Below are 20458 nucleotides of genomic sequence, written 5' to 3'. Positions count from 1 at the left end.
AGAGGACTATCCCATCTTCTCCAGTCTGTCCACTGAACAGTTTTGATAAATACTTTCTGCTGCCTTTTTATTGCTTCAGGAATGTATACACTACTGAAGTTGTGACTTAATCATTTTTTAAATATAAAGGTTTATCATATTGCCAATACCTATTTTTCATCACAAAAATGAAGCACTTCACGCTTTTCAGTATTCACTTTCATCTGCCACCGATTTGCCCAATTTACTGTTTTAAATATTACTCACAGTTAACTATTCCTCAGGGGTTGTGGATTTGCAAACCTGGAAGTTGAGCTTATGTATTAAGGAAAACAATTAATGAGTACAATCCCTGTGGAGGTCCACTATCTGAATTTGAAAGAGAAACTGATTTCTCTTTTTCCTGTTATTTAGCCGATTTTATATGTATCCTGCTACAACTCACAATTTTGGTTTCTGACTGGTCGTACCACATCTTCTCTTACAGTCCTTACCTTGTTCATATGTATTTAGACTATTTTGGGGTACTGTTTTATGTTTTTTGTTTTTATTTCCCCTCGTGTTGTCTTGGCCTATTTTACTTTTTTCCTTGAGTTTTCACATTCTCATTTACATTAACAATATGACATCTTTAAATCTTTATTAAAAAACTTGCACTGTATTATTTGGTCATCGATGGAGTTCTGACTTTGATTTTCTTTTGTACTCTTCTCCCTCATGGAAATTTACCTAGATTGCAGCAGAAACATCTTCATCCTTATGGTTGCCAGTGCAACTTGTCAGCATGGACAGATTGGATTGATGGGCCTGTTTCCATGTCATGTCACTATGAATTATATTTTTGCTTCCTAATCTTTATTTACCTTGGCCAGATGTTTTCTCATCCCTTTGAAATTGACTTTTCAATTGGCCTTGGAATTGTCTGTATCTTTTTTCAGAGTTTTTCTAAAACTTTTGGCATTATGCTTTGTTTCTTAATGCTTCTCCTTCAGAAGTTCCACTTGGTCTGGTTCATTTCCTAGGACCAAATCCAGCAATGCCACCTTTTATTTGGAATAGAAGTTGCTCAATTGAGAAACTCTTCCCTCCTTTGCCCTAATCTTGGAGCTGTTGTATTTTATATTTGGAAGTTGGAGTTTGTATTTTTTTAAATTCATCTAATATTTAACTAAAAATTTGCCCCTCTAACTATTTTATTAGAAGGCATTATATGAAATAGTCTTGTGCAATCAGAAACCTGTTGTTTTTTAAATTTTGAATATTTTTTTCTTGCACTAACTAAATTGTGCATTGTTCGGCGCAACACTAAGATTGGTGTAGAAAGTTGGAGTGTTAATTTGTGTACATGTTGAATGAAAATTGATCTTTTTGTCTCCTGGGGTTAAATGCTTGTTGTCACGACACAAACATAAAAAAAAATGCAGATAGATGCTAGCGATCTCAAGTTTTACTCTATTCCATTAAGAGTTATTGGCTACAAGGGAGTCATGAAACAAAATAAATTTCTGATTAATATCCTTACAGTTATTTTTCTTTCAACAGGCGGAGAGACCTCAGCATGCAAACCTTCAACCGTTCGGCTTGCACCTTCATTTTCATTTCATGCTGCTGGCCTTCAAATGGCTACGCAGGTGCCTCATTCTCACCAGCAATACAGTGACCGTCATCAACAGACTGTAAATGACCAGCAGGTGCCTGCCTTATCATACAGTGACCAGCTTCAGCCTACTGTAACTAATCAGGTATGAAGCTTAATTTGAGAGCATATATACTAGATCTAGTTCATTCATTCAAGTTTGTTTGCCAATTTCAGAATTTTCTTGATTTGATTTGTTATGAGTAACCACCATGATACTACAAAGTAAAATTTTACTTGGATATGTGTACTTGTTCTTCAATATTTAGTATTGATGTGCTTTTTGAAGTGAATGTTAACAATGTTCAAACAGATAATTTTTTCTGTCCCTGTGTGCGAGAGAATTTATTCAGTCAACATGGGGAAAGTGACTTTTCTGTAAGTATCCTCTTGTAACTATTATTGCAATTGAGCTATTTCTCAACCTGATAAAGCTGGACCATGAAACACAAAGTTTTGTTTGCGGTTGGGCATTGTTGAAGATCTGCAGCCAGTCAGTCCATATGGAAGAAAAGGGAAATAGTGATTATATAAAAATCTGGAATATGTTTGAGGGTAGCTTTATTCAAATTTAGCTTAAGGATTGTAAAAGTAACTGAAGGAGTATTGACAGCAGTTAGTCATTCAGTCTTCAAGCCTGCTCAGCTGGTAGCATGACATTAGTGATTCTTTAACTCTACCCTCCTGTCCAATCCCTTCAAGCAGTATCAAAAAGTGTATTGATTTGTCTTAAGAGGACTCTGTCTGAATATCCTTCGCCCTCTGCAATTCCTAGTGTGAATAAATTCTTTTCTCAAGGCAATTACTTGTGGATGACTCCTTATTTTACGATGCCTAAGTCAAAAAGCTGCACATGCTCGAATCTGGATCAAAGACAGAATGTTGTGTAAACTGTTGATCAAGCAGCAATAATGGAAGGAGAAGATGCAAGTCAACATTTCAGATCAAGACCCTGAATCAGGAATACACTTAAGTGAAACACCTTGTGCTGCTTGACCAGCTGAGTATCTCCTACGTTCTACTTTTAGTTCATTTTAACACTTGCCCTCTAATCACCACAGTGTGGGGGGAAACATTTCCTCCCACTGTCCTCCCCCTCACCACCATCAACTTTATTAGCATTTTGAATAATTTTGTCTTTAAATAAGGTGATTTCATACTTTTCAAAATCTTGGGGAATATGAGCAAACTTAGTGTTTGACATTCCCCCCTGGAATAAAGATTCTGTCTGTGTCCCTTATTTGAGCCTTGCATAACTTTAAAACATCTTTCAGATCTCCTCTCAGCTCACCTGCTCCCGAGAAAACAATCCAAGTCTCTCCAACCAGTCCTTGTAATTAATGCTGTCTAATTTAAGGCAACATCCTAGTGAATCTCTTCTGCACACTCTGGAGCTTGCACATCTTTTGTGAAATGCAGCAACCAGAATTGTACATAATTCCCCAGGCGCAGTCTAATCAACAACAGTTTGACCTCCTGACTTTTATACTCAGTATCCTGATTGATGAGGGCAACCATGATTTATACCCCCTTTTATCATCCTATCTACAGCTAGTGTTGTCACCTTGGGGCAGGGGTTTCCAACCTTTTTTATGCCTTGAACCAATACCATTAGGCTAGGGGTTTGTGGACCCCAGGTTGTGAACCCCTGCCCTGGGGAAACAATGGACTATATATATCCAAGGTCACTGTGTACATCAATTCCCTGATGGATCTTGCCATTTACAGTATACTTTACCTTGCATTTGATCTCTCCAAGTACAGTGCCTCACGCTTGTCCATATTTTTTCACCTGACTGATCTATGCCCTGCCTTTTCCTTTGACGATGTTCACCATCGATAGCCACCAATTTTTGTGTTGTCATTCCACCTATATTTTCAGCCATATCATTTGTTTGGCCTTGGAAATAATCCCTGTGGACCACTGCTGGTCATGGACCTCCACGGATTCTGTTCATTACCAGATGTACGTAATTTAACTATAATAGGCATCCATTGAAAGCTTTTATTTTTGTTATTTCTGGTAAATATTTCTGTGTTTTCTATGTGGTTGTGCCTCAGATTACTTGGATAAATCTTAGCAATTCTCAGTGGAAAATGTGCAGGCTCTTGAATGATTATGCTTAAATAGTTAAATAGGATATAGGATAAGTTCATTTCTTTTTTATCATGGGTCACCACATTGTGCTTGTCAGTTCTTGGGCAAATGATCAAGGATTTTAAATTAAGAACACTTTGTGGACTGGCTGATTTAGATTTTGTTGTTGAGTGTCTTGGAGTTTGTTATGTCCGTCTAGGCCATGGTGGAGTTTTACCTGACAGGATTTAGAAACTGCAAGATCAGAAGGGGGATTTTTCTTAAAATCATGTCTGAGTATTGTGTTATTTGGAGAGGGACTTGCAGGTATTTGTCTTTAACTCATCTGCTGATGTGTAGTTCTATGTATTGGATCTGGAATATATTGGAGAAGCTATTGAATATATTGTGTGTTGTTTCAAGATGCTAAACGTGGAAGGAGCAAATATTTTGTGACAGATGGGATGATAAGACGGTCGTTAGTCCTGTATGAGGTTGCGTTTCAAGTGCTTTTGTAGTTGCACTTAACTGTCTAACTCCTGGGAATGAGTTATTTGCTACTGAATATTCTGCTTCTGTCCTAAGCTAGAATATCTCTTAGAAACAAACTGTGATATCAGATCCTAATTTCTTTCATAGACCCATGTAAGAGGAATTTAACTGTTCTTCTCACAGAAGCTTGTCATATGAAGAGTGTTAGATGGCTTTGGGCCCATATTTGCTGGAATTCAGAAGAACGAAGGATGATCTCATTGAAACCTATTGAATGGTGAAAGGCCTAGATACAGTGGATGTGAAGAGGATGTTTCCTATGGTGGGAGAGTCTGAAGACCAGAGGACATCATAGCCTCAGAATAGAGGAGCATTCTTTTAGAACGGAGATGAGGAATTTCTTAAGCAGAGAGTGATGAATCTGTGGAATTCCTTGCCACAGGCAGCTTTGGAGACCAAGTCTTTATGTTTAAGGCAGAGGTTGATGGGCTCTTGATTGGTCAGGGCATGAAAGGATATGGGGAGAATACAGGAGATTGGGCCGAGGGGAAAATTGGATCAGCCATGATAGAATGGAGCAGACTCTATGGGCCAAAATGGCATAATTCTGCTCCTAATGGTCTTCTGGACTAAGGTGGTGAAACTCAAGGAATTCTCTACTTTCAAATGTTGTGGCAGCTAGATCATTAAGGTGTTTAAACATTAAAGACTACAGTATAGAAACACGCTCTTTGACCCTGTCTTCCTGTCTTCCTGTCTTCCTGCTGAGCATGATGCCTGTCCAAGCTAATCCCATCTTCCCGTGCTTGGTCAATGTCCTCCAATTCCCGGCCTATTAATAGGCCTGACTAAGTGTCACTTAAATGTTGCTGTTGTACATTCTGAAAAAGGCATTAAATCAGTGTTTGAAAAATTGGAGAGCACTGTGGGGAGTTGGCATAGAAGTAAAAATGAGGCCTCGGGCAGATCAGCTGCCATCATAATGAGTAGTAGTGGAAGCGAGGGGCTGTATGATTTACTACTATTTTCTTAGTTAATTTCATTTAAGCTTGCTGTTATAATTAAGTTCTCCACAATGGGTAGAACATGTGCCATTGAAAGAAAAGATTAGGCTTTCTGTAGTTGATTTTGTATTGTGTGCTTCTGGAATATTTCTTATTCTAAGTTTGTATTCCAACGTTTAAGGAAAATTATTGCCTCTTAAAATATTTTTGAAGTGCAGATTTTATTTTGATTTCTGCTTTTCATTATCCTACAAAATAATGCATCCATTTGATTGGATGTTCCTCATTCTGTAAGGATTATCAAATAAAATTCAGTAAATATTTTGAGTACCATCCATTGATTTTAAAAGTGTTAATTTGTGCATAACATTATGATAAGAGTTGCTGGGATTTTGGTAATTTCAGTGGTAATCTGTCTGCTTCTGAAAGAAAGCTGTATAGGCCAGTGGGTGATGCACAAGAAAATTTGTTTATTTTGGGGTGTAAAATTAAGTGATTACTATAAACTAGTTTATTAAATCAGGTCATTCGTATTTCATGGTACTGATCTACTTTCTTGGAATTTGCTTTTGTCTTGATATTAAGGATGATCTTTCAAATAAATATTGACTTTTTTTTTACAGGTGATGCCTGATGTTGTCATGTTGCAGCGACGAATGCCCCAAACTTTCCGTGACCCTATCACTGCTCCATTGAGGAAACTTTCTGTAGATTTGATCAAAACATATAAACACATTAATGAGGTAAAGTTGTTCCATTTATGATACACATTGATAAATTTTGAGCAGACGTTTATTTTGAGATGTTTAATTAGAGGATGTAGCTTGTAATTAAATCAGTCCTGCAATAACAGTTCTGAAAGTGCATACAATTCTATTTAATGGTGTTTATTTGTTTTCTCAAGCGTCTAATTGTATTAATTAGACATTTTAAATTTGTGTAATAGAAGAGAGCTTTCAGTTCACTTGTTAGTCTGCAAAGGTGTATAGTGGCCCTGCTGTATGATGTCTTAACTTTGAGCTTTTAAGTGCATTTTACAAGCATATCAGATAATGAAAACAAATTCTAGATTGGCTTTGAATCTCAGTAGCCCTTCAAAATTTTGAAGGGCTATTCATCTTAATTATTTTTGATGCAAGATGAGTTACATCTTAAAGGATTGTTGTAGGAGGATCTCCTATTTCACATTCTAGTGAAATGTATCTCTAGTGATTGATCTATTTGACTGAGTTTGGGATGGGAAAAGGGGAGTATTTTTTTCTCAGCAAAACCAGAAGATGGTTTTTATGGTACTAGAAGCACACACTTCTGCTATTCTTGGACAAGGGTGAAGGAAACAACACAAACATAATATTCCTGAATGGTCCTTGGAGACGACTGTATTCTTTTTATGTGCATAATTTATTTTCTGATTTACAATAATTTTCTGTCTTTGCACTGTCCTATTGTGATTAATAAATTTCACATCATATAAAACAGTGGTAATAAACCTGATAGGGATTCATTGCACAAGAGATCTAAATAGTAGGACAGTGTATACTAAGATGTATAGAAAAAAAGTGAGCAGTTAAGTTTGACCAGGATGAAATGAGGAGATAAAGACAGCACAGATGGAGGCAGAACAGTTTGAGATGAAAACAAAATTGAAGTGTTGTCTGAGTATACAATTGAATGGAAACTTACTGAAGCTGGAACAAGGTTTTTTTAATCATGTTGTCTGAACAGAATTTCTGTCCCTGAGTGGTAGGGTTATGAAGTCATATTTGGAATGATTCAGATGAAGACTAATGTGCAACAATTTAACTGGTTCTGGAATGATCAGATGTAAATGCATAGTAAGATTGGCGACTCTAGGCACAGATTGTCACATGATTCATGTTGTAGTACCCATAGGGCAGGGGCGCCCAACCTTTTTTGCACTGTGGACCGGTTCAATTTTGACAATATTCTTGCAGACTGGCCGACCTGGTGGGCGGGGGGGAAGCGGTGTTAATCATGACCAGAATATAGGTGGTAAGTCAACTATAAGTCACTTATAAGTGGCTAATACACTCAATTTCATTTCTAAAAGTGTTCATCTAATGAATTTAATATTAAACACAGTGCACATTTTCCTCACATGAATATAGTGATAATTATGTCACTTATACTTCAATAGCATCATAACATTTTAAGTAACGTTTGGATATTAAACACACAGTGCATATTTTCCTCGTATGAACATATAAAATCATTGCAACACACCAATATCGCTGAATCAGTGGGAGCCCTGGGCTTGTTTCCCTGCCACAAGACGGTCCCATTGAGGGGTGATGGGAGACAGCGATACTCGAAGGGGGTTTCTTTGTCCAGTCTATTCCGCAATTTAGTTTTCATTGCATTCATTGCAGAGATATGTTGGAAATGGAAGCAACATTTTCAGTGCTTTTGTGGCTATCAGTGGTCAAAGAACACAGGCTGTCTACAAGAAGGGTCAGAGCCGTCTCTATTTCCTGAGGAGACTGAGGTCCTTTAACATCTGCCGGACGATGCTGAGGATGTTCTACGAGTCTGTGGTGGCCAGTGCTATCATGTTTGCTGTTGTGTGCTGGGACAGCAGGCTGAGGGTAGCAGACACCAACAGGATCAACAAACTCATTCGTAAGGCCAGTGATGTTGTGGGGATGGAACTGGACTCTCTCACGGTGGTGTCTGAAAAGAGGATGCTGTCTAAGTTGCATGCCATCTTGGACAATGTCTCCCATCCACTACATAATGGACTGGTTGGGCACAGGAGTACATTCAGCCAGGGACTCATTCTACCGAGATGCAACACAGAGCGTCATAGGAAGTCATTCCTGCCTGTGGCCATCAAACTTTACAACTTCTCCCTTGGAGGGTCAGACACCCTGAGCCAATAGGCTGGTCCTGGACTTACTTCATAATTTACTGGCGTAATTTACATATTACTATTTAACTACTTAGGTTTTATTACTATTTATATTTATGGTGCAACTGTAACGAAAACCAATTTCCTGCGGGATCAATGAAGTATGACTATGACTGTCTCAGGATATTCAGCCTTGACTTTGATCCAGAATGCTGGCAGAGATGTTATGTCAAACATACTTTTCAGCCCACCGTCATTTGCAAGCTCAAGGAATTGATCTTCTTCCTGCGCTGACATGGATGATTCACCGGGGACATTCACAAATGCGTCACGGACCCATTCCTTTGCATGTCTTGGGTTATTTGCGGTTGGGAAGTAACGCTCGAATTTTGACGACAGCGAAGATAGGTGATCGTGCACCAGCTGTGAGAAGGACGGTGCAGCCTCAGTCTCTCCCAAAATCCCAGCTAATGTTGGGAACATGTCAAATATGCCCCTGTCCACTCGCTGTCCCCACAGTTCCAGTTTGGCTTTTAAAGCGGACACTTTATCTGCCACCTTGAAGACAGTTGTCATTCTCCCTTGAAGTGACAAATTGCTTTCATTGAGCAGATTGAAGATGTCACACAGATGAGCGAGTTTTGCTGTCTACTGAAGTGTGCTGCCAGTGGTGACTTTTTTCCTGAAAGAAATCTCTGTAGCTGCTCTCTTAACTCAAAAATCCGGCCAGGGCTCTCCCCCTTAATAGTAACCTGACTTCAGTGTGTAAGAGATGGCGATTGTGCTCTGCATCCACTTCCTCGCAAAGCTGCTCAAACAGATGTGAGTTAAGGGCTTTTGCTTTGATGTGATTGATAACTTCAACAACGTCACTCAATATGCTGTTAAGATCAGGTGACATTATTCGGCTGACACAGTGTGTAGACTGGCATTCAGGAGCAACCTCTTTAACTCGGTAGTGAAATCAGACAGCAGTCCAGTCATAGCTGCAGCCCCGTCTGTGCATATTCTAACACAGAATGACCAGTCCTGTTTGCCTGACATGTAGTCATTCAAAGACTTGAATAGTTCTGCCCCAGTTGTGTTAGTTGGCAGCGGCAGTGCACACAACATATCCTCATGCACATCATCTTGAAATACATATCGCACATAAACCAGCAGTATTGCCTTGTTGTCAACATCGGTAGACTGGTCGACCTGCATAGCATACCACCGTGACTCCTTAAGCCATTCCAACAGCTGTGCTTCGATGTCCTCCGCTAATGTCATTGATTCTCCTTGAAACTGTGGTAGTTGAAAGAGAAATCTGTGCCATCTTGTTAGTTGCAACTTCTCCCAACAGTTCACGGCACATGTCCTTGGTAGCAGGCAGAATCAATTCTTCACCAACAGTGAAAGGCTTCTTAGCCTTAGCAGTACGGCTAGCCACTAAGTACGACGCTCTCAGAGCAGCAGCATTTGTGGAGCTGGTGGCTCTCAGCACTTGCTCCTGTCCCACTTGCTCATGTTTTTTCCGCTCAAAAAAACTCAACAGGTTTGTTTTTAAGTGCAGGGTGCTTGGACCCAGGGTGCCGAAGCAGTTTTGAGGGCTTCATTGCCTCATTAGACAGCTTGTCTCCACATATCATACACAGGGGGCTTGGAGTGTGCAAGTCACTGGTCGCAGTAAAGCCGTATTTTATGTACGACTCGTATTTTCTGTTGAAGGAAGCTTTCTTTTTTTAAGCTGTCTCTGCCTTATCATCATCGTTAGGCCTTTTATGTCCCCTCCCACCTTTTCCAAAGAAGCTCTCAAGCAACATTTGTTTTTTTACTCATTGAGTAGTTGTAGGTTAATGATCAACTGATGACCTCACGTGGGTAATGACCTCGAGTGCGTTCAAGTTCAACAGTGGGCGTGACAGGGAATGAGGGAAGGTGCAGCTGACTCATATCGTTTCATATTGCCAAATCATATTGTTTCCTTGAGGCCCGGTAGCACATGCTTTGCGGCCCGGTGGTTTGGGACCACTGCCATAGGGGAAACTTGGAAAAAAGGAGTTGGAAATTGATATTCCTATTGATGAGTCGCTTAGAAAAGGTGAGGAGAAGAAAGGTAATGGGATTGACCTGAAAAACTATTGCACTTCAGGTGATGATAGATTTGAGGAGATCGAAATCCTTTCTGTCCCATTAAATTTAAGAAATACTGAGTATGTTGCTGAATCATGAAAGCATAAAGATCCAGAGAAAATAGCAAATGAAAGCAAATATTGTATATTGACTCCTGTATCAGAGTAATATTGAGGACATAGCGTAAATTAGAAATTTGATGTGTATGTAGCAAAGGAAATACGACTGTAGGATATTAATCTATATATTTACTGGACAAATCAAATTAGTGGGGGAAGAATTTGTGAATAATTCATCTATACAAGATAGCTCAGTATGTGGAGAAATCAATGGGTGACAGGGAGTTTTAAATTTCATGATATTTCATGAAAGAATTTCAGGATATATATTGCATACATTTCTCTGACATTAAATGTACCTATTGAAGAGTTAATTGATCTGGTAGATGAACATTTAGGAATCAGTGGTCATAATATTATAGGACTTGTAAATCAAGATTAAAAGTGATTTAGTTAAGCTCAAGTGAAGAAAGTTGAAGACTTGAGATGCAGGTTGTCTGTGCTAGATTGGTAAAGTATATTGTATAGCATGACATACAAGTAATTTTTATATATTTAAAACAAATCTCCAATGATAAAAGTGATCCAGCTTTAGCTCTTGAATGGAGCTAAATATAGTATTAGAAGAGAATACTTAATAACATTTCTTAAAAAAAAATAGTAAATCTGAAGTCTTATTAAGTCATTGTAAAGGAAGTATAATATGCTAATTGTGTAACGAGAAACATAAAAACACTCCATTGATATTTAAACAGGTAGAGGTCTGCTGATATTGATTTGGGTCTCTTGGGTGCAGAAAAAATTGGGCAACAAAAAGCAAAGAAATTTAAATTTTATCTGTCTTTATGGAAGAAAAAGCATAAACCTCCCAAAGATTGTGGAAATTTCATTGAAAGACATTGCCATTGGTTTTAAAATTGGAAAATTAATTGACATTTTCTATAAAATTCCAGAACCTGCATCCTCAAGATTTGAGCGAGCTAGCTGCGGAGAAGGTTGATATTGTCTCTTTCCATAATTTTGCATTGTAGAATGGCTTTGACTTTTGGGAATGTAGTAAATATATCTGCATATTTTCAGAAAGAGAGAGGGAAAACAAATAACTATTGATTAGTTACCTGATATACAGCTAGGGTGCCTAAGACTTTTTGAACAGTACTGTATTTGTCAATGTAGAGAGGAGAGTGAATTTGTAATTTTGGTGGGAGCAAAGGATGTTGGGAGTGGCGAGGATGGAGTGCCACCAGAAGGGTATGAGCCAAATGTCGCAGAAGGAATGCTGGGGCGGGAGTGGCATGGGTGCAGATGCATCCAGCAATGAGACACCAGGAAAGGTTATTTGATTGGAAGCAATTGGTTTGTTGACCATTACAGAATGTCTCTCTGGTGCTTCTCTCTCTCTCTATCTCTATCTCTCTTTCTCTCTCTCTCTATCTCTCTATCTCTCTCTCTCTCTATCTCTCTCTATCTCTCTCTATCTCTCTATCTCTCTATCTCTCTATCTCTCTATCTCTCTATCTCTCTCTATCTCTCTCTATCTCTCTCTATCTCTCTATCTCTCTCTCTCTCTCTCTCTCTCTATCTCTCTCTATCTCTCTCTATCTCTCTCTCTATCTCTCTATCTCTCTATCTCTCTCTATCTCTCTCTCTATCTCTCTCTCTATCTCTCTCTCTATCTCTCTATCTCTCTCTATCTCTCTCTCTATCTCTCTCTCTATCTCTCTCTCCCCCCCCGTCCCAACCATGATTCCCCTCTCCAAGCCCCCTTCCCACTCTCAGTCCACAAGAGTCCCATATCACTCACATATCTCATGAATGATTTTTGTGGCAGCAGTACAGTGCAATACAGTTACTACAGTATTGTGCTGAATTATTAGGTACCCTAGCTATATATGTACCTAAGACTTTTGCACAGTACGGTAAGTGGTGGGAAAATATTAATCAAGTGATAATAGAATTAAGCACACTTGGCATGATTTTTGAAGGGGAACTTGTGTTTAATACATTGTTACAACTTCAAAAGAAAATGTAACCAAGCAGAAAAGTTGAGGAAAACTATTGAATAGTGTATTAGGACCATCAGATGCCATTTAATTTCCATTAACAGACAAAATTGCAATACACAATCTTGGGGTAATGTATTACTATGTGCTAAGGATTAGTTAACACAGCGGTCCCCAACCACCGGGCCGCAAAGCATACGCTACCGGGCCGCGAGGAAACGATATGATTTGGCGATATCAGTCAGCTCACCTTTCCTCATTCCCTGTCACGACCACTGTTGAACATGAACGCCGCGAGGTCATTACGCACGCGTCATCCATGTCAGCGCAGGCTGAACCAGTTAAACAAGGTATTTTATGATCGATCAACTCCTCGAGCTGGTAAATGACGACGAGCTGAAAAGTACGTTTGACATAACATCTCTGCCGGCATTCCGGATCAAAGTCAAGGCTAAATATCCTGAGATAGCCATGAAAGCACTGAAAACGTTGCTTCCATTTCCAACATATATTTGCAATGAATGCAATGAAAACTAAATTGTGGAATAGACTGGACATAAGGAACCCCCTTCGAGTATTGCTATCTCCCATCACCCTTCGACGGCACCGTCTTGTTGCAGGGAAATAAGCCCAAGGCTCCCACTGATTCAGCGATATTGGTGTGTTGCAATGATTTTATATGTTCATACGGGGAAAATATGTGCTGTGTGTTTAATATCCAAACGTTACTTAAAATGTTATGATGCTATTGACTTATATAACCATATAACAATTACAGCACGGAAACAGGCCACCTTCTAGTCCGTGCCGAAGGCTACTCTTACCTAGTCCCACTGACCTGCACTCAGCCCATAACCCTCCATTCCTTTCCTGTCCATATACCTATCCAATTTTTTTTTTAAATGATAATATCGGATCTGACTCTACCACTTCTACTGGAAGTTCGTTCAACACGTACTTCAAGCTCCCCTGTCCTCCCCTGATAATTGACTTATCACTATATTCATGCGAGGAAAATATGCGCTGTGTGTTTAATATTAAATTCGTTAGATAAACCCTTTTAGAAACGAAAGTGAGTGTATTAGCCACTTATCACCTATATTTCGGTCGTGATTCCCCCCCCCCCATCCCCCGAACAGAATCGCTAAAAATGACTTGTAGAAAAAAAATTGTCACGTACACGCATGCGCACACAGGTGCCCGCGCAAGGTTTCATGGTCATGGTAGTCTTGGGGTAAACACAATGTATTTAAGACTACTCTTGTCCGTTGGCAACCCTACTACCCCCCCCCCCCCGGGTCGGCTGGTCCGCAAGAATATTGTCAATAATAAACCGGTCCGCGGTGCAAAAAAGGTTGGGGACCCCGGGTTAACAGATGGAAAAAAAAGTTTATTGAATGTGTTATTTTGGGAACACAGAGGTACAGAGATGATGAAGAAATAAGGGAGTATGGACAGATAAAGAGGATGGATGAGAATATGACAGGTGGAATATACTGAGGAAAAATATATAGGAAATGGTTATATGTTTGGATAGAAAAAAAAAAGGATATATTTTAAATGTTGAAAGGGATTTCTATTCAGAAGAACTGGAATGTCCTAGAACATGAATCACTGAAAGTTACTGTGCATCTGCAGTGAGTAGAATCCTTACTGCGGAATTCGACGGAATCCCAGCGACCTCTGTCATCGTCTGTTACTCCCTGCACAACAGCAGCGAGGAGAAGGAGGTGGAGGCCTTCTATAGTAAACTTCACGAAGCTGTCACTTCAATACCGGCACATAACCTCCAGGCTGTGCTCGGTGATATTAATGCCCAGGTCGGACTGGAAGATGTTCCATACTCATACCAAGACTTTACCAACAGAAATGGACAAAATCTAGTGATTTCATCCAGGAACACAGTCTTATTGCCGCCAACACACAATTCAAGAAGCGAGCTGGTAAACTGTGGATATATGAAAACAGAGCCTCCATCTACAGGAAACACAGCACCTTCAACTTGGTCAGTTCTGACTATAGAGTAGTGTCAATGCAAGTGAGACTGAGCCTGCGGCAACCCAAAGCCACAGGCCCTAAGGAGAAGAGAGACTGGATGGCATTCTCCTCACAACCTATTCTTTAAGCCCAGTGCACAGTGGAGGTGAGAAATCGCTTCGGCCTACTGGAAGGGGAGGAAGAAGGGACTGCCACCGACCGCTATCAACGGCTCATAGACGCGCACACAGATGCAACAAAGAGTTTGCCTACTGTGAAGCAAATCAAGAAGAGTTGGATCTCGAAACATCCTGACATCGTCACAGCAAGAAGTGTGGTCAAGGCTTGTCATGCCGAACTTAGAAGGAGCGAAACAGAAAAGCTAAGAGACAAGTTCAAGACAGCAAAGCAGAATCTCTTTGCCACCTGTGACTGACTGAAGGAAGAGGAACTAGCTGAGAGGATGAGAGAGATAGAAGCTGTTAATGAAGACATGCAGCATGGAGAAGCATAGCGCCTAGTCAATGAGATCAGTAGACGGAAGGAGTCCCCATCAGGTCAAATAAGTGGTAAAACAGCAGAGGACCGTGTCCTGACATGGTTTACCCACTTTAAGAACCTGCTGGGAAACCCTCCACCAACCACGGAAGAAGAAGAGGACATACCCATGATACTCACGCAAGTCGACATCAATGACGGCCCATTCACCATTGAGGAACTGAAGAAGGCCAAATGTGCACTCAAACGGGGCAGGAGCACTGGACCAGATGGGATACCACCAGATGTCCTGAAGAACTGCGACCTGGATGCCATCTTGCTGGACATATGTAATATGGCCCTGATGAAAGGCGACAAACCCGAACAGTGATCACTCTCAAACATTACCCCAGTCCCCAAGTCTGGATCCCTCCCAAAGACAGATAACTACCGCGGTATCAACTTGACCTGCATCTTAGCAAAGTTATACATTCGGATGATCTTGAACAGGATTCGCACCGCCATTGACCCCAAGGTCAGATTCAATCAGAATGGTTTTCGGCAGAAGCACACAACAGTAATGCAAATACTTGCTCTTCGTAGGATCATCAAGGAAGTCGAGAAGAACAACCTACTAGCCGCGCTTACTTACATTGATTTTCGGAAAGCTTTTGACTCCATTCACCGAGGTAAAATGCTGAAGATCCTGAAAGCTTACGGAGTGCCAGACCATCTACTGAGAGCAATAGAGTCCAGCTGTACCAAAACCAAGGCAAAATTTGTATCACCAGACAGAGAAACAGCAGTGTTCGAGCTCCTAGCTGGTGTGTTGCAAGGAGACACCCTACATCTTTATAATCGTCCTTGATTACGCTCTGCGTCAAGCTACCAAAGATCATGACAAGCTTGGTTTTACCGTAAAACCAGGGCGAACCAAAAGGATCAGACCAGTTAAGCTCCCCGGATCTCGATTTTGCAGATGACATAGTCCTGCTCTCTGACCAGATGGAGGAAGCACAGCAGCTACTGACAAAAGTGGAAATAGAATGCAATAAAGTTGGACTTCACCTAAATGCTAAAAAGACAGTACATGGCGTTTAACTGCGATGAAGGTACTCTCAAGACTGTAGAGAATGATACCATTAAGAAAGTCTTTGACTACAAGTATCTCAGGTCAAGAATGATGAGTTCGGAGAAGAACATAAAGATACAGAAGGTGGTGGTGTGGAGGGCTATGAATGACATGAAGGAAATCTGGAAGTCGAACCTGACCAGAGGGCTTAAAAACAGGATTTTAGAGTCCATTCTCACGTACGGATGCGAGACGTGGACACCCACCAAGACGATGCGAAAGTCTCTAGATGGTTGCTATACACGAATGCTCCGGATGGCTCTTGACGTGAGTTGGCAACAGCACATGACAAACGTTGAGCTCTATAACAACCTACAGATGCTCACCACTAAAATCGAGGCAAGAAGACTGCAACTAACAGGGCACTGTCTACGCCATCCCGAGCTACCTGCCAGCCTGGTCATCATATGGGAGCCCAAGCACGAGAGGATGAACCCTGGGCGCCCTCCCAAGACTATGGTCAACACGCTCCTAGAAGACAGTGGCGCGGCTAATGTAGATGAACTGAGCATACTGATGAGGGAGAGGGAGAAGTGGAGAATCCATCATCGTGCCTGACGCCGGCCCCCTAGGCCTGAGTCCACGTAGTAGTGCAGTGAGCAATTAGGAAGGCAAGCATCACAAAGCAAGAAAATGGGCCTGTCAGCCGTCAGCTACCTATTGTCCCACATTAAGGGTGCATATATAAATATTGTGAGGATACCTGTGATGCTCAGGCTGTTCCAGGTTTCAACTAAGGTGGAAAAATATTCTTCCTCAAACATATGTCCTTGGTTGATTACTAAGGGGAAAGATCATTATCTGACCAATCTTCAACCTCCTCCCTGCTGTAGTCAGAGGTTTCCACCTGCTTCAAAGGGCAGCAATCTTAGAAGAGCAAGGTGAGTCACCTTCACAACTGTCACCTTGTAGCATTCGTATCCACTATGATGAAGTGCTTTTGAGAGGTTGGTCGTGGCTAAAATTAACTCATGCCTGAGCAAGGACCTGCACCCAATACAATTTACCGATCAGCACAACGGGTCTGCAGTGGACACAACCTCACGAGTGTCTCTCCACTCGACTTTGGAGGACCTAAGCATCAGCAAAATGTTCATCAGGTTGCTGTTTATCGATCACAGTTTGGTGTCCAACAGCATCATTCTCCCAGTTTTAAACAACAGCTTCAAATCTTGGGCTTCTACAACTGGATGCTGGACTCACTTATTGGGAGACCACAGTCAGTGCAGATCAGAAATATCATCTCCTCATTGACAATCAACATAAGTGCATTTCAAGCATCCGTGCTTAGCCAGCTGCTTTACTTCCTCTACACTCATGACAGTGTGGCTAGGCACAACTCAAACCCCATTGATGAATTTGCTGATGACACCACTGTTGCTGACAGGATTTCAGATGGTGACAAGGAGACAGACAGGAGTGAGAGGTATTGGCTGGTTGAGAGTCAGAATAATAACCTTACACTTTGCCAGCAAGACCAAAAAATTGTGGACTTCAGGAAGGGGGAAGTTGGGAGAATACACACCAGTACTCAGGGGTCAGCAGTGAAAAGGGTGAGCAGCTATAAATTCCTGGCTGCCGACATATCAGAGGATCTATCTTGGCCCAGCATGCTGATGCAATTGTGAAGAAGGCATGGTAGTGGCACTTTGGATTTGAAGAAATTGGTTATGTTACACATTTGCATATTTCTATGGATGATGGAGAGCATTCTGACTGGTTGTATCACACCCTGGTACGGAGACTGTAATGTACAGATCATAAGGCTGCAGAAGGTTGTAGACTCAGCCAGCTCCATCACAGGCACAACCCATCGATGACAAGAGGCGGTGCCTCAAGAAGCCAACATCCATCATAAAGAACCCTAATCATCCTGAGACATGCCCACTAACTGTTACTGTGATTCTTGTCTGCACTGCACGTTCTTTGTAACTATAACGCATATTTTGGATTCTGTTACTGTTTTAACCTGTCTTCCTCAATGCATTGTTGTAAAGAATTGACCTTTTGAAGCGGTTGTAAGGCAAGTTGTTTTCACTGTACTTCAGTGCAATATTTACCAGTTTACCATTGCAGAGAAGCTGCAAACAGGCAGTAGGGTAAAAGGCTATATCCAAGTGAATTTTGAGGTTAACAATCCATCTTATTGTACTAAGTTCAAAGATCTTGTAACAATGGGATAGAAGCTGAACTTGAACCTGATGGTACATGCTTTGTCTTTTGCATCTTTTGCCCAGTGGAAAGAGGAGAAGAGAGAATGCCTCGGGTGGTTGGGATCTTAGATTATGATGGCTGCGATATGGCAAAGTTATTTGCCATGGTAGGGGATTCTAGGACAAGAGGGCATGACTTCAGGATTGAAGGACGTCCTTTTAGAACTGAGATGTGAAGAAATTACTTTAGTCAGAGGGTGGTAAATCTGTGGAATTTGTTGCCACGAGCGGCTGTGGAGGCCAAGTCATTGGGTGTATTTAAGGTAGAGATAGGTAGGTTCTTGATTAGCCAGGGCATCAAGGGGTATGGGGTGAAAGCAGGGGAGTGGGGATGACTGGAAGAATTGGATCAGCCCATGATTGAATGGTGGAGCAGACTCGATGGGCCGAATGGCCTGCTTCTGTTCCTATATCTTATGGTCTTTACTGAGCTAATGTGAAGTGTGCACACTTTCAGAGGTGAGGCTGGTGTGCTGAAGTAAATAGTTGATGCATTTTTTTGCTGTTGGTCAGAGCAGTTGCTGTACCTAGCTGTGATGCATCCAGGTTTGATGCTTTCTATGGTGCACTGGTTAAAAACTGGTCAGGGTCAAAGGGAACATAACAAATTTTTTAAGCCTTCTGAGGAAATAGAGGAGCTGCTCCACTTGTTATTGGTGATATCCACTCAAAGGACCTTGAAGTTTTCTGCCCTATTGACCTCATTACTGTTGATGTAAACAGGAGCATGTGCACCACCCCTTTCCTGAAGTTGACCACCAGCTCTTTGTTTCCCTGACATTAAGGAAAAGCTTGTTGTCATGACACCATAACAGGAGGTTCTCTCTCTCCTTCCTGTACTCCAACTAATTGTTAATTGAGATTTCAGCAGGTCATGCAGGTTTAGAATACACATGCAGTGGGGAAAGGAAGGCCACACAAAGTTCACTGCTTCATGAAAGACAGAGTAGATTGAGTGGGAAAGGATGGATGTTACTTTGAACAAAGCTGTATATTTTGCAAGAGATCTTCAGGAAAAAGGAGTGTAAGTGTTGAATTTGTCAATGTATTAGTAATTGAATTGGAATCAGACTTTTCAAACATCTTTATGGTGAAAGGGTGGAAGGATTGAAGAGGAATCAAACAAATTCTTGTGAATTATTTATACCTATCATCACTCGATAAGAGAAAGCAGAATTTAGAGGCATAAAGGAGGAAGCAGTAGTGATATTGGTTTGAATAAAAATAAATGATCAAGTTTCTGAAGGATTGACCAGTTAAAGTAGAGAAATCATACTAGATAACTAGTACTGGTTATAATATTCCAAATTACATCTAATGAAGCTAGATGATAGTTTATTGCACGTGTAATCATTTGATAATTTTTAGGGGAGGGTTCACTCAGCAGATCTTGAGCATGTCACGTCATGCCATGAAGACAACAATTCAAGTCAAAATTAATTGACATTTATAAACTATGATCAGATAAATCCCGGTATGGAGTTATTACAGACTGGTTGTGCTGGAGATGCTAGGGTTCTTGATAAATGCTATGGAGGTAGTTAAACTTTGAAATTTGTTTAACAGAGTACCATTATAAATATGTGATCAAAGTTAAAAGCCATTAATTTAAACTAACTATAGCTGTCTGGAAATTTAAAGTGATTGGCAAAAGAATCAGATCTTCCTGCTTCTATAATCTCCATTCAGTTTACTATTTTGTTTGTAGTGCTTTTTCATATTCTTTCTGCCAAAATACAATAATTTTCATTTGTGCACAAAATCTCAGTAGCCTTGTTTTGGCCATATTACTACATCATGATATTCTATCTGCAGTACTTTCCTGAATGATTACATTTTGCGATCTGGATTACACTGCATGAAATAGTAATAGTAGTAGGTCTTGTGGTACAATTCAAAGCAGAATTGAATAGCAGAATCGTAGTCAGAGGTAGAATCAGGGATCATTTTACACCATTGTATTTGGAGCTTTCACTAACACAATGAGTAGAGCAGACTTAAATTTGAGATTAATGAATGTTTACCGCATTAAAGTGTTATTTCAAATGAACACTTTAGAAGTGTTTTGTCAAAGTAATAATTTGTGCATGACCAAATTATTAAAAAAAGTATCTATACGCAAATACTGCCAATTGGTCATGAATCCAATGTAATGTTCCCGAAAGCTGATTTATCCTTTTACTTGGATCTTTAATGCTGTGAGCCACATGCAGTTTTGTAACTGTAGCTTTGATTATTTTTTGGTGTGATGAGATGTAGTTCATTTTGTGATGAGCTCTGGAAGAAAACAATGGTTGAAACAGATTTCTTAAATAAGATATTAATGTTATGATCAAAAGTTATATAAAATAGGTCTGAAGTACTATAATTTTGATTGCGAGGACTAAAACATTTTTGATCATGTTGGCATTGGTTAACTCCAGCATAA

At 40.4% G+C, this 20458-nt stretch overlaps 1 protein-coding gene across 4 annotated transcripts in view; it reads left to right on the top strand.

The window, feature by feature from the left end:
- Positions 1–20458, top strand: part of LOC134347862 (dual specificity tyrosine-phosphorylation-regulated kinase 1A) — a 156350-nt gene that overhangs the window by 85897 nt on the left and 49995 nt on the right. For all 4 annotated transcript variants that reach the window (XM_063050399.1, XM_063050397.1, XM_063050398.1 and 1 more), the window contains exons 3-4: positions 1522–1721; positions 5812–5931. In XM_063050399.1, the coding sequence (XP_062906469.1) occupies positions 1522–1721; positions 5812–5931 (320 nt within the window). The remainder of the gene's footprint in view (positions 1–1521; positions 1722–5811; positions 5932–20458) is intronic.

The sequence above is a fragment of the Mobula hypostoma genome, chromosome 6 (assembly GCF_963921235.1).
Source record: "Mobula hypostoma chromosome 6, sMobHyp1.1, whole genome shotgun sequence".
Taxonomy (NCBI): Eukaryota; Metazoa; Chordata; class Chondrichthyes; order Myliobatiformes; family Myliobatidae; genus Mobula; species Mobula hypostoma.
This window is presented reverse-complemented; position numbering and strand designations above follow the sequence as displayed.